Genomic DNA, 12,531 nt, shown 5'->3' on the forward strand with positions numbered 1-12,531 from the left:
TAGTTGCAGGGGCCTGGGAAGTGACTGTGATCAAACATCTGAGGTGACACCTGGAGCATTTGGTAGTGGCAGCAGAAGGACAGGTATGTTCCCAGGGGAGTGAGAGCAACAACATGTGGTGCCCAGTTGCAGTGCCCTCTTCTTCTTCTTCTTTTTTTTTGGCTTTTTAGGGCCATACCTGTGGCATCTGGAAGCTCCCAGGCTAGGGGTGGAACTGGAGCTACAGCTCCTGGCCAACACCAGAGCCACAGCAATGGAGGGATCCTAGCTGTGTCTGCAACCTATAGCACAGGTTATGGCAATGCAGGATCCTTAACCCATTGAGTGAGACCAGGAATTGAACCCGCATGCTCACGTATCATAGTTGGCCATGAAGGGAATGGGACAGTACCCTCTTTGCTGACCTCTGAGATGACTCGGGTCACAGGTGGTGCCTGTTCACAGGCCATGACTCCCTCTGGTGTCTGAGATGACTGCTGTGGTTTTTCCCTGCGGCCTGTAGATCACACAAGAGGTACCACATTGCGCTTCGCCTCCTGCTGCCCTTAGGCCCCACAAGAGGCACCTACTTGCCTGGGGCATGGAAAAGTGGCATCTCACCATCCATAGCTTGTGACAGAGGTACCCCACCTGGGCAGCTCTTTTAAGTTCTTTCAACCTCTTTCTGCCCATCTTTATGTAATCACCTATTTAAAAAACCACACCCACTGCCTTCTCCCTGTGTGTAACCTTTAGCCCCATACCTCCTTTCTAGACTGTCAGTCTCTTGGGGCAAGGACTCTGCTTCTCTGGTTCCTCTAGTGGGTTACAGAGCCTGTGCTTGTAGGCTAAACTGATTTAAAACAAACAAAAACTTCTCTATTTTTATTATACAGGGCTTTTGGAATTTGCCTCTTCTCTCCATCCCCCTGAATAGATCCATAAGTCGTACCCTCATGGCAAGTGATCATGCTGGCAAAGCTAGGACTTCTGTTTTCCGCCTCATCTTCTGAATGTCTTCCTAATTGGAGGAAGACAAGTGCCCTTGATCATGTTTCTATCTACCTAAGGATTCTCTTCTGCCTTCCAATCATTTTCCAAAGTCATGAAAACTTTTAATCTTGGGTCATGGGAGCTTCCACTTCTTTCATTTCCCATCTAGAACTAGTGAACCCTTCTAAAAAGTTACCAAAGGGAATGTATCACCTTCAGAATTATGCCAAGATAACATCGGAATATTAACTGATATCATTACTGAGGAATGGTGTTTGGTCCCCAGGCCTCTATTTCACCCTGTTCTGTAATTGCTTCTATGTTTGTCTGTCTTCCTACTAAACTGCAGGCCTCCTTGAAGGCAGGGACACAATGATCCAAAACCCCAGGGGACACACAAATAGCACTTCTAAGGGAAATATATAGCACTTCAATCCGCAAACAAAAAAAATCCCAAGTAAACACCCTAACCTTAGACCTAGAGCAACTCGAGAAAGAAGAACAAATAAAACCTGAAGTTACTAGAAGGAAAGAAATCATGAAGATCAGAGCAAAAATGAGATAGGGGAGTCCTTGTCATGGCTCAGCAGTGAGTGAACCTGACTAGCATCCAGGAGGACACAGGTTTGATCCCTCACCACACTCGGTGGGTTAAGCATCTGGTGTTGCCTTGAGCTGCAGTGTGGGTCGCAGATGTGGCTTGGGTGCGGCATTGCTGTGGCTCCGGCATAGGCTAGTAGCTATAGTTCCAACTGGACCCCTAGCCTGGGAACCGCCACAGGCGTGGCCCCAAAAAGCAAAAAAAGCCAAAAAAAAAATGAGATAGGAATGAAGAAAATTAAAAAGTGAAACTAAAAGCTGAAAAAGCTGATTCTTTGAAAATTAAAAAAAAAATTGATATACCTTTAGCCAGATTCAAGAAAAAAAGGTAGAGGTTCAAATCAGGGTTTAAATCAATAAAATTAGAAATGAAAAAGGAGAAATTACAACTGACAACACAGAAATACAAAGGACCACAAGAGACTACTACAAGCAACTATATGTCAATAAAATGAACACCCTAGAAGAAATGGACAAATTCTCAGAAAGGTACAACCCTTCCAAGACTGAACCAGGAGAATAGAAATATGAATAGGGCAAAAAAAAGTTCTGAAATTAAAACTGCGGTTAAAAAACTTCTAGGATCAGACAGCTTCATAAGCAAATTCTATCAAACATTTAGAGAAGAGTTAACGCCTATCCTTCTGAAGCTCTTCCAAAAAATTACAGAGGAAGGAACACTCCCAAGCTCATTCTATGAAGCCACAATCACCCTGATACCAAAACCAAAGATACCACTAAACAAGAAAATTACAGACCAATATCATTGATGAATATAGACAAAAAAATCTTCAACAAAATATTAGCAAAAGGAATCCAACAATATGTTACCCATTGAGATTTATCCCAGGGATGCAATGATTCTTCAATATATGCAGATTATACCACATTAACAATCTAAAGAATAAAAACCATATGATCACATCAATAGATGCAGAAAAAGCTTTTGCCATAATTCAACACTATTTTCTTTGTTTTATGACTGCATCTGTGTTATATGGGAAATTGTGGGCTAGGGGTTGAATCAGGGCTACAGCTGCAGGCCTATGCCACAGCCATGGTAACACTGGATCCAAGCCTCATCTGTGACCTATATTGCAACTTGCAGCAATGCCAGATCCTTAATCCACTGAGTGAGGCCAGGGATTAAACCTACATCCTTAGACAACTTTAGGTTCCTGCTGAGCCCAATAGAACTCCTCAACACACACACATACACATTTTGCCATACCTGTGGCATGTGGAAGTTCCTGGGCCAGGGATTGAACCCATGTCATAGCAGTGACTTGGGTTGCTACAGTGACAATGCCGGATCCTTAACCCATGTGCCACAAGGAACTCCTCAACACACATTTTTGATAAAAACTCCTCCAGCAAGTGGGCATAAAGGGAACCTACCTCAACACCACATATGACAAACTCATAGCTAACATCATTCTCAATGGTGAAAAGCTGAAAGCTTACCTGCTAAGATCAGGAATAAGACAAGGATGTCCATTCTCACCACTTTATTCAACATAGTTTTGGAAGTCCCAGCCATGGCAAATCAGAGAAGAAATATACATAAAAGGAATCCAAATTGGAAAAGAAGTAAAACTGTCATTGCAGATGACACAAAACGACACACAGAAAATCCTAAATATACTACCAGAGCTGATCGATAAATATGGTAAAGTTTCAGGATACAAAATCAATATACAGAAATCTCTTGCATTCCTATACACTAACAATGAAAGATCAGAAAGAGAAATTAAGGAAACAATCCCATTTACCATCATGTAAAAGAGAACAAAATATCTAGGAATAAATCTACCTAAGTCGCTGATAAAAGAAGTCAAATATGGCATAGATGGAAAGATATAGCATGATCTTGGACTTGAAGAGTTAATATTGTCAAAATGTAGTACTCGAGGCAAACTATAGATTAAACATAATCTCTATCAAACTACCAATGGCATTTTTCATAGAACTAGAACAAAAAAATTTTTAATTTATATGGAAACAAAAAAGACACCCCCATAGCCAAAGCAATCTTTTTTTTTTTTGCTTTTTAGGGCCGCACCCACAGTGTATGGAGGTTCCCAGGCTAGGGGTTGAATAGGAGCCACAGTTGCCAGCCTATGTCACAGCCACAGCAATGTGGGATCCAAACCTTGTCTGCAACCTATACCACAGCTCATGCCAACACCAGATCCTTAACTCACTGAGTGAGGCCAGGGATGGAACCTGCATCCTTACGGATGCTAGTCGGGCTTGTGAACTGCTGAGCCACAATGGGAACTCCTGCCAAAGCAATCTTAAAAACAGAGGGATCAGACCCTCTGACCTCAGACTTTACTACAAAGCTACAGTCATAAAAACAGTATGGGCCTGTCACAAAAATAGAAATATAGATCAGTGGAACAGCACAAAGCCCAGAGATATATCCATGCACCTATGGTCAATTAATCGATAACAAAGGAGGCAAGAATACACAATGCAGAGAAGACAGCCTCTTCAATAAGTGGTGCTGGGAAAACCAGACACCTACATGTAAAGGAATGAAACCAGAACATTCTCCAACACCGTACACCAAAATAAACTCAAAATGGATTAAATGTATGGCCAGATACTATAAACCTCCTAGAGGAAATCATAGGCACAACACCCTGACATAAATCGCAGCAATATCTTTTTTGATCCTCCCCGCCCCCGCTTCTAGAGTAATGAAAATAAAAATTTTAAAAATGGGACCCGATTAAACTTCCTTTTTTAAGTTTAAGGCCATACCCACAGGTCAGGGATTGAATCTGAGCTGCAGCTGCAACCTACATGGAAGCTGCGGCAACATTGGATTCTTTAACCCACTGTACCAAGTCAGGTATTGAACCTGAACCTCTGGAATGACCCAAGCTGCTGCAGTTGGATTCGTAACCCACTGCACTCCAGTGGGAACTCTGAGACCTAATTAAACTTAAAAGCTTTTTCACGGTAAAAGGAACCATAAGCAAAATAAAAAGACTTCCTATACAATGAGAAAAAAAATCTTTGCAAACGAAGCAATGGACAAGGGATTAATATCCAAAATATACAAATATCTTGTATGGATTTATAAAAAACCAAACCCAATTTAAAAATGGCCAGAAGATCTAAACAAGTAATTTCTCCAAGACAAACAGATGGCCAAAAAGCACATAAAAAGATGTTCAACATCACTGATTATTAGAGAAAGGCAAATCAAACTTACAATGAGGTATCACCTCACACCAGCCAGAATGGCCATTATCAAAAAGTCTACAAATGGGAGTTCCCTTGTGGTGCAGTGGATTAAGGACCCAGCATTGTACCTGCAATGGTCTGGCTTGCTGCTGTGGCATGGGTTCGATCCCAGGCCTGGAAACTTCCACATGCCACAGGCATGGCCAAAAGAGGAAAAAAAAATCTACAAGCAGTACATACTGGAGAAAAGGGAACCCTCCTACACTGTTGATGGGAATGTAATTTGGTACAACCACTAAGGAGAACAGTATGGAGGTTCCTTCAAAAACTAACTATAGAATTACCATATGACCCAGCAGTTCCACCCCTGGGCATATATCTGGAGAGAAAACCATAATTCAAAAAGCTACATGCACCTCAGTTTAACTTGCTCAATAGTTGTAGCAGTAATTTGCAACAGCCAAGATATGGAAGAAACCTAAATGTCCCTCAACGAGGATTTGATACACACACACACACACACACATATAACAGAATATTAGCCATAAAAAGAATGAAAATAATGCCATTTGCAGCAACATGGATGGTCCTAGAAATTATCATAATTAGTGAAGTAGGCAGAACAAGTATCAGATAACTAATATGCGTAATCTAATAAAGATACAAAATAACTTGCAAAATGGAAACAGATCCAAAGATTTTGATGTCAAAATTATGGTTTCCAAAAGGGAAAGGGGGGAGAGGAAAGGGATAAATTAGGAGGTTGGGATTAACAGATACACACGACTATATGTAAAATAGATAGCTAACACAGACCACTATATAGCACAGGGTGACCTGCTCAATAATGTGTAATAACCTATATGGGAAAAGAATCTGAAAAAGAACAGCTATATGTATATTAAAACTGATTTACTTTGCTGTATACCTGAAACTCATCTAACTTTGTGCATTAACCACAATAAAATTTATTTAAAAAATTGGAACCCTTTGCATTTTTTTATAGGAATATAAAATGGTACAGATGCTGAGGAAAACTATTTGGGGGTTTCTTAAAAAGTTAAACACCAATTCCATGCCTTGTTCATACACTCAGATGCCTGTACACCCTTAGTTACAGCAGCATTATTCACAGGAGCCAAAAGGTAGAAACAACTCAAATGTCCATCTACAGAAGAGTGGATAAACACATGTGGTAAATACATAAGGGAATGTTTAGTCTTAAAAAGAATGAAGTGATGATACATGCTAAAACATGGATGAATTTTTAAAAAACTGCTAAATGAAATAAACCAGCCACAAAAAGACCATCTTTTATGACTTCATTCCTGTGAGGTACCTGGGATAGGCAAATAGTAGAACAGACGTTATCAGGAGTTGGGGGAGGAAGAAATGGAGAGTTAATTCATAGAGGGTACAAAGTTTCCAAGTGGGATGATGACAGAATTGTGAGGAAGGGTGGTGGAGATGGCCGCACAACACTGGGAATGTATTTAATGTCACCGATGTGTACACCTAGAAATGACTACAATTATACATTTTATGTATATTTTACCACAATAAAAAAAATGTATACATGTTTACTTACAAGGGGGTTAATATTTCAATAAAGGAGTAAACCCATCTGAGGTTGAAAACATCTTAAATCAAAAATACACTTAGCACATCTAACTTACCGGAAGTCTGGCCCACCCTAAACATGCTCTGAAGGCATCCTTAGCCTGAAGTTGGGCAAAATCATCTAACACAAAGTCAGTTCTGTAAAAAAGTGTTGGCTAGCTCATGTAATTTATTGCGTACTGGAATGAAAGTTAAAAGCACAATGGTTATGTGGGTCCTGAATGGTGAGTGTGGGTGTTGTTTCCCCCTGTGGCAGCACGTGGCCGCACAAGTATCAGACTGCTTATCACTAGCCTGGGAAAAGCTCAATATTCAAAGTACAGTTTCTACTGAATGTATGTTGCTTTCATAATATAAAGTTAAAAAATGATACGTTGAATCATTATAAATCAGGGACCATATGTACATACTTTTTACTACAAAATCCTGCTCCTAAAAATTAGCTCTGAGCCTAGGTGAAACATGTATGTTCTAGAATCCATTAACCTCAAGGTCCATGAATAGAGATCTAGTTATACAATTAGCACCCGACACAACAAATACACACAAGACTACTATAGAGGCATTAAACAAGACAGGTGTTTCGCATTAAAATATCTTCAGAATATAGTTTTTGAATGAAAAATAAAACCAAGTTACAGAATGCATGTGCAGTATGATCCTACTGATATAAAAGTCCTAAAGTCTAAATATATATGAAAAGAAAATTGAAATACTCTCCAAAATGTTGATAGTGGTTCTTCTCTGAATGGTGGATTTGAAATGATTTTAAAATTATCCTCTTCACAATTTTCTGTACTAGTTTATTTTTTAACGAAGAATATTTCTAACCAACATAGCATGCTATTATAAACTCATGCGTATCACTTCTTCACATTAATTAAAGAGGGTTAGGCCCTTGATACTTTTATAGTAGATGTTTTCTGCATTTCCATTTCCATAGCAACAATACTTGTGAGAGAATCAGATACAGTTTTAAAAGAGACACATACCTCAGACAGTGGTGGTTTCTCTCCATCCATGAAGAACAAAGACACAATTTCAGAGCAACAGTCAATAATCATGTGCTGGAAATAAGAAGACAATCTAGTGAGGTTGATCTTCTTGGTAAAATACCAGATATTTTAGTTACAGACTTTATTTCACTTGTCTTTCATTGCATCCTTACCTAATCTTAATCCCCAGGATAAAACCTACAGGGATTCAGAGGTCACAATCTTTTAAATAATGAGGGTTATTTGAAAGGATACAGAATGGCCACAACAAATACAACGTGGTGACGAGTAACCAATTATCTTAGGATCTTCTTCCTGCAAATTCACCATTGAAATTCCTCTGTTACCGAAGAACAGGTAAAGTAATTCACACCAAAATAAGATTTTGGAGTATCACTTTTCTTCTGAAAAGAGAGCCCGGGAATAAAGAGATTCGCATCCCTTTAGAGATGAGGGTTTAAGCCCAGTTGAACAGCTGGGACTTGAGGAAGAAATGGAAAGAGTAAATGAAAAGGAACAGAGAGCCAACGTCACACGTGGCCTATTACCGAGGACACTGCTGCAGCCCCTACTGTATGGACGATGCTGTGTTTCTGCACGGGTATTTGACCCAACAGAGATCTACCTGGAGGCAGGGTTGAATCAACCAGGTTCTCCATCCTTGTCATTTCCTATAAGGACGAAAACAGAAGCGGGCTCCGGGTGGTACTGGCCGGATGAGCTAAGTGGTCCCTAGGCAGGGTTGGAGAAAGCAGCCGGTGGGCTCGAGGTAAAATTAGCAAGAGGAGGAAGCAGAAATAAAGGAGACCTGACACCCACGTTGGGACTGAGCGTGAATCTTGGCTCCCAGCTCTCCAGTTTCATTTTCTGTGGGGCCCACTGTATTTTGTCCCCACTCCTTGGTTATGCACGAGCTTACCTTGCCCTGCCAAATACTGCCTCCTTGCCAAACCTATTCCATCTGACCCAGGATAAGCAGGTTTTCTTTAAACAACTAAAGGAGTCATGATTACAAGACTGTCAGAAACTATACTTACTTCACAACGTTGCCAACATCTAGCAACAGTCTGCTTTTATTTTAAAAGTAGTAGTGACATGTACTAACATCCAGAAACACAAAAATGATGACTGCATTAATTTTTAAATTATAACCGACAATGCTGGTTAAACCTTAAAATAAAGCAATTGAACTCACAGACCCAAACCAATTATACCTAGGTTTCAGTAAATGCACGAACCTAAAAAAGATCAAATTTTAGGGAGTTCCCTTCTGGTACTGTGGATTAAGGATCCAGTGTTGTCACTGTAGGCTTTGTCACTGCAGTGGCTCAGGTGGCTGCCGTGGCTCAGGTTCAACCCCTGGCCCAGGAACTTCCAAATGCTATGGATATGGCAAAAGCAAACAAAAAACAAGTTTTAGAGTTCTAAAGCTATAGTTGGTTGATTTCAACTTAACATATATTCAAGGCATTATATTAGGTGCTGTGGAATACAAAGATGAAGAAACAGATCCTCTCCTCACAAAGTGTACAATAACTGGAAAAAAATCAATTCCCACATGTCAAAATAACATGCAAAGGAGAACGTGATGAGAACACGCGTAGTGATGACCTGGTACAAGAGCCTAGAGGTGGTGGAGAGTAATGGTAAGTATGATGAACAGGGAACACTCCCTGAAGAAAGGGTCGTAGGAACTGAGACACGAAAGAGGAGCAAGATTCAAGTGGCAGAGAAGGGGGACCAGGGCTCTCCAGGTGGCAGGAGCCATGTAAGCAAGGAAACGGCAGGTACTCCAGGAACATCAAGGATCTGCCTTGGTCTTTCCTGTGGGTATTCACAGGAGGCACGGTGGTGAGAAATAAGGCTGAGACAGAAACTGATACTAGGAGAGGTAAAGGTAAGGAATTTGGGTTTTGTTGCTTAGGAAATTGAGAAGCACTCGACTGAGGGAATAATGATCGTATTGCTTTAAAAGGTAAATCAGGCCACACTTTAAAGGCACATTGGACCAGGAAGACAAGAGAAATGAGCTAGGAGGTTACTCACACTGTTTGGGCAAGAAGTGATGACGGCCAGAGGTAGGACACTTTCTATGGGACCACAAAGGATGGAGGGCAGGCAGGACATCTGGCACCGATCAGGGGACATCCCTTTCCTACGATCACCCTTCCAGGCTCCTGGTCCACGTTACTAGACAGAGGGGAACACACATATTGGGTGTGTTCTTAGACACTCCTCTTATTTAGCCACATTTCCCACAGTCACAATCGAGTTCTTGGGACTGCTTAGAGTATGTTTTCTTTCTATCCAAAAGGTTTCAATAATAGCTGTGATGAGTTATTGTCACGTTTTCATCAAGAGCTATCAAGCGAAAGGACACTGCCTGGATAGGAATCATTTCACATAACAGATGAAGATGGAAATGCTACCTGATAAGTGCCTTCCACTGCCTGTCTCAACATTTATCAAAGAGAATTTTCGCCTTTGGCATCATTGGAGGTAAACCACATACATCACATCAGGAGTTGGCGGATTTGGGCTGTGAGACACCTCTGTGACCTTGCTGCCACAGAAACAAGACAAGGAGGTACTGAGTGCCTCAATCCTGAGCAGAAAGCTGCCGGAGGGATGCTGGCAGGCATAGAAGGATCCTGGGTCAATCTTTGCTTTTTCTCCCTTAAAAGAGAGCAGCTGTTGATTCTATAAGCAATGGCCTTCTGAGTTACTTCCAAGATAATAGAGCCAATTTTTTGACTTACTTGAAGTCCTCCTCATCACTCACCAACTTCATGGAAAAAAACTTCCTAAATTGTTTTCCATCCAACAAACTTATCCCTCCTGCACGTGCCACCAGGATTATGCAAGTCACTGGGCAGGTCATGCGATGCTCTTCCTGGGGGCTGCCTCCACCTCCCCCTACTCCCTGCCCCCAGCCCTGTTTTCCCATTCACCACTTATTCAATCAACATCTATTGAATGCATCCTAAGTGCCATGGGGTGGAAATTCGAGATGAATAAGATGGAGAGAGAGCCCTTAGGAGCTCAGGGTTAGCAAGAGGAATAGGAGAGACAGATTCTATAGCACTCTGTGGTGAGGTCACCGAGGAGGAAGCACTAGATTCCACAAACCTCTCGAGCCCCAGCTGCCACGACATTCACCCTGCACTCCCACCACCCTGAATACAACACCCTGCACTCCCACCACCCTGAATACAACACCCAGCTCCATGATTTCACATCCCATCTCTCGCTGTATCCTAGGTCTGGAAAACGTGTTCTCCGAAGGTTTCCAACTAGAAGTTTCACAACCAGCTATTAAAGAGGCATTGAGTTTCAGTTAGTTGATATCAGAGTTCAAAGGATGAGTAAGACTCCCGAGCAGAGGAATTCAAAGTCAAGAGAAAGGAAGAGACATATAAAGACATAATGACCAAAACAATATAGTGAGGGCACAGGGTATTTTGGGGTGCAGGAAAACACCATCTTTAGTTCAATCTATAGGGGGCTATAAAATGCTGCCTGCACTATGGAAGCAAGTATCAAGTCTAGCTCAGCTTTCTCTCTTAACACACACGCACGCACACACACACACACACACACACACGCACGCCTATGTGAAAGATTTTTTTTTTTTTTGGTTTTTATTTCCATTTTTTGTTGTTGTTGTTGTTGTTGCTATTTTTTGGGCCGCTCCCTCGGCATATGGAGGTTCCCAGGCTAGGGGTTGAATCGGAGCTGTAGCCACCGGCCTACACCAGAGCCATAGCAACGCTGGATCCGAGCCGCGTCTGCGACCTACACCACAGCTCACGGCAACGCTGGATCGTTAACCCACTGAGCAAGGGCAGGGACTGAACCCGCAACCTCATGGTTCCTAGTCGGATTCGTTAACCACTGCGCCACGACGGGAACTCCTATTTCCATTTTTTTAATTGCTATTTCCCCAATACAATTTTTTTTTCTACTGTACAGCATGGTGACCCAGTTACACATACATGTACATTCTCATGCTCCATCATAAGTGACTAGACATAGTTCCCAGTGCTACACAGCAGGATCTCATTGCTAATCCATTCCAAAGGCAATAGTTTGAATGAGATTTTTAAAGTGATAAATGAGAAGAGTCTGCGTCATGAGCTCCACTATTGAGAAGGAAGAATTCCAGCAACCTCGCCCTGTTGTATAGAATACAGATAATGCTAGAAACAGGAAAACTGGAAGGTGCCAGAGAGGCTAAAATGACCTACAGAATCAGGAGCTAAGCCAGAGAGAGAAGGGGAGAGGAGTCAAAACACTCCATGCAGACTGAGTTGGAGGGAGAGTGTTGGGAGTTTGAACCAATGGGACAAGAGGTTGGAGCTGCCGTAGATGTCAGAGAGGCACCCCTAAGGCAGTGGGGGGAAAGGAGATTTAAGAGAAATTATGCTGTTTATGATGAAAGAATTCTCTCTTGGTTGTTCTTATGAGAGACTCCATAAAGATTTAGATTCTTTTCAGTGCCTCTGAACATTAAATTGATGTTCCTTTGAATGCCACACGTTGCTAAGAGAGGGCCACCAGGTGGCTGGGCTCATTCCAAAGGACATCTGGATACCTGTGACCATACCCATAGGGTGATTAAGCTTGTCCATGATGGAACCCAACTGTACTGATTTCTGTATGAATTTTATCTCCTTGAGCCTGGAAAACTTTTGCATGTAATGGTTTCTGAAATATAATGTGTGAATGGATGCTAATGCTGAATTGTTTTTTGTTCTGTTTGCAACAGTTTTTTGATATGTCGGGGCTATGTCGACTATACACTAACTTTAATTGCCTTGTGCAATCCAGCCATCCTATACATGTTTACTGAACTAATCTTAGGTGACTTGGGTAAACATATTTTAAGCTTTTCATATCAGTATGTTATCATTCCAAAAAGATGTTTGTGTCTTCAAGTCAGAATGGTCTGCATCTTTCATATGCTTTAAAGCTCCTGGTATGCTCTGAAGATACCCCATAAAGCTGTGAATGACAGGTTAAAATAACCCAGTGATTCTCAGCCAGTGTAGTTCATTTTTGAAGAAGGACATGTTTTCAAGCCAGAATTGACTAGAACACCTGTTCTGTAGCCCTCCCAAAACATCTTAAATTAATATCTGTGTTC

General features: G+C 41.5%; 1 protein-coding gene across 14 annotated transcripts in view; it reads right to left on the reverse strand.

The window, feature by feature from the left end:
• The window catches only part of CFAP54 (cilia and flagella associated protein 54), a 312,009-nt gene that overhangs the window by 24,607 nt on the left and 274,871 nt on the right, over nucleotides 1-12,531 (reverse strand). For 13 of the 14 annotated variants that reach the window (XR_014804323.1, XR_014804322.1, XR_014804320.1 and 10 more), the window contains one exon: nucleotides 7,383-7,457. Coding sequence is in view for 9 of the 14 variants with exons in the window: in XM_084957512.1 (XP_084813638.1) it covers nucleotides 7,383-7,457 (75 nt within the window). In the remaining 5 variants the exon portion in view is untranslated. Of the gene's footprint in view, nucleotides 1-7,382; nucleotides 7,458-9,431; nucleotides 9,576-12,531 lie in introns of those variants that run through there. The other variant, XM_084957513.1, reaches the window with a different exon arrangement.

Source organism: Sus scrofa, chromosome 5 (genome assembly GCF_054392235.1).
Source record: "Sus scrofa isolate SSC_HxYL_T2T_F1_AM1 chromosome 5, Sscrofa_HxYL_maternal_Yorkshire_Landrace_v2.0, whole genome shotgun sequence".
Taxonomy (NCBI): Eukaryota; Metazoa; Chordata; class Mammalia; order Artiodactyla; family Suidae; genus Sus; species Sus scrofa.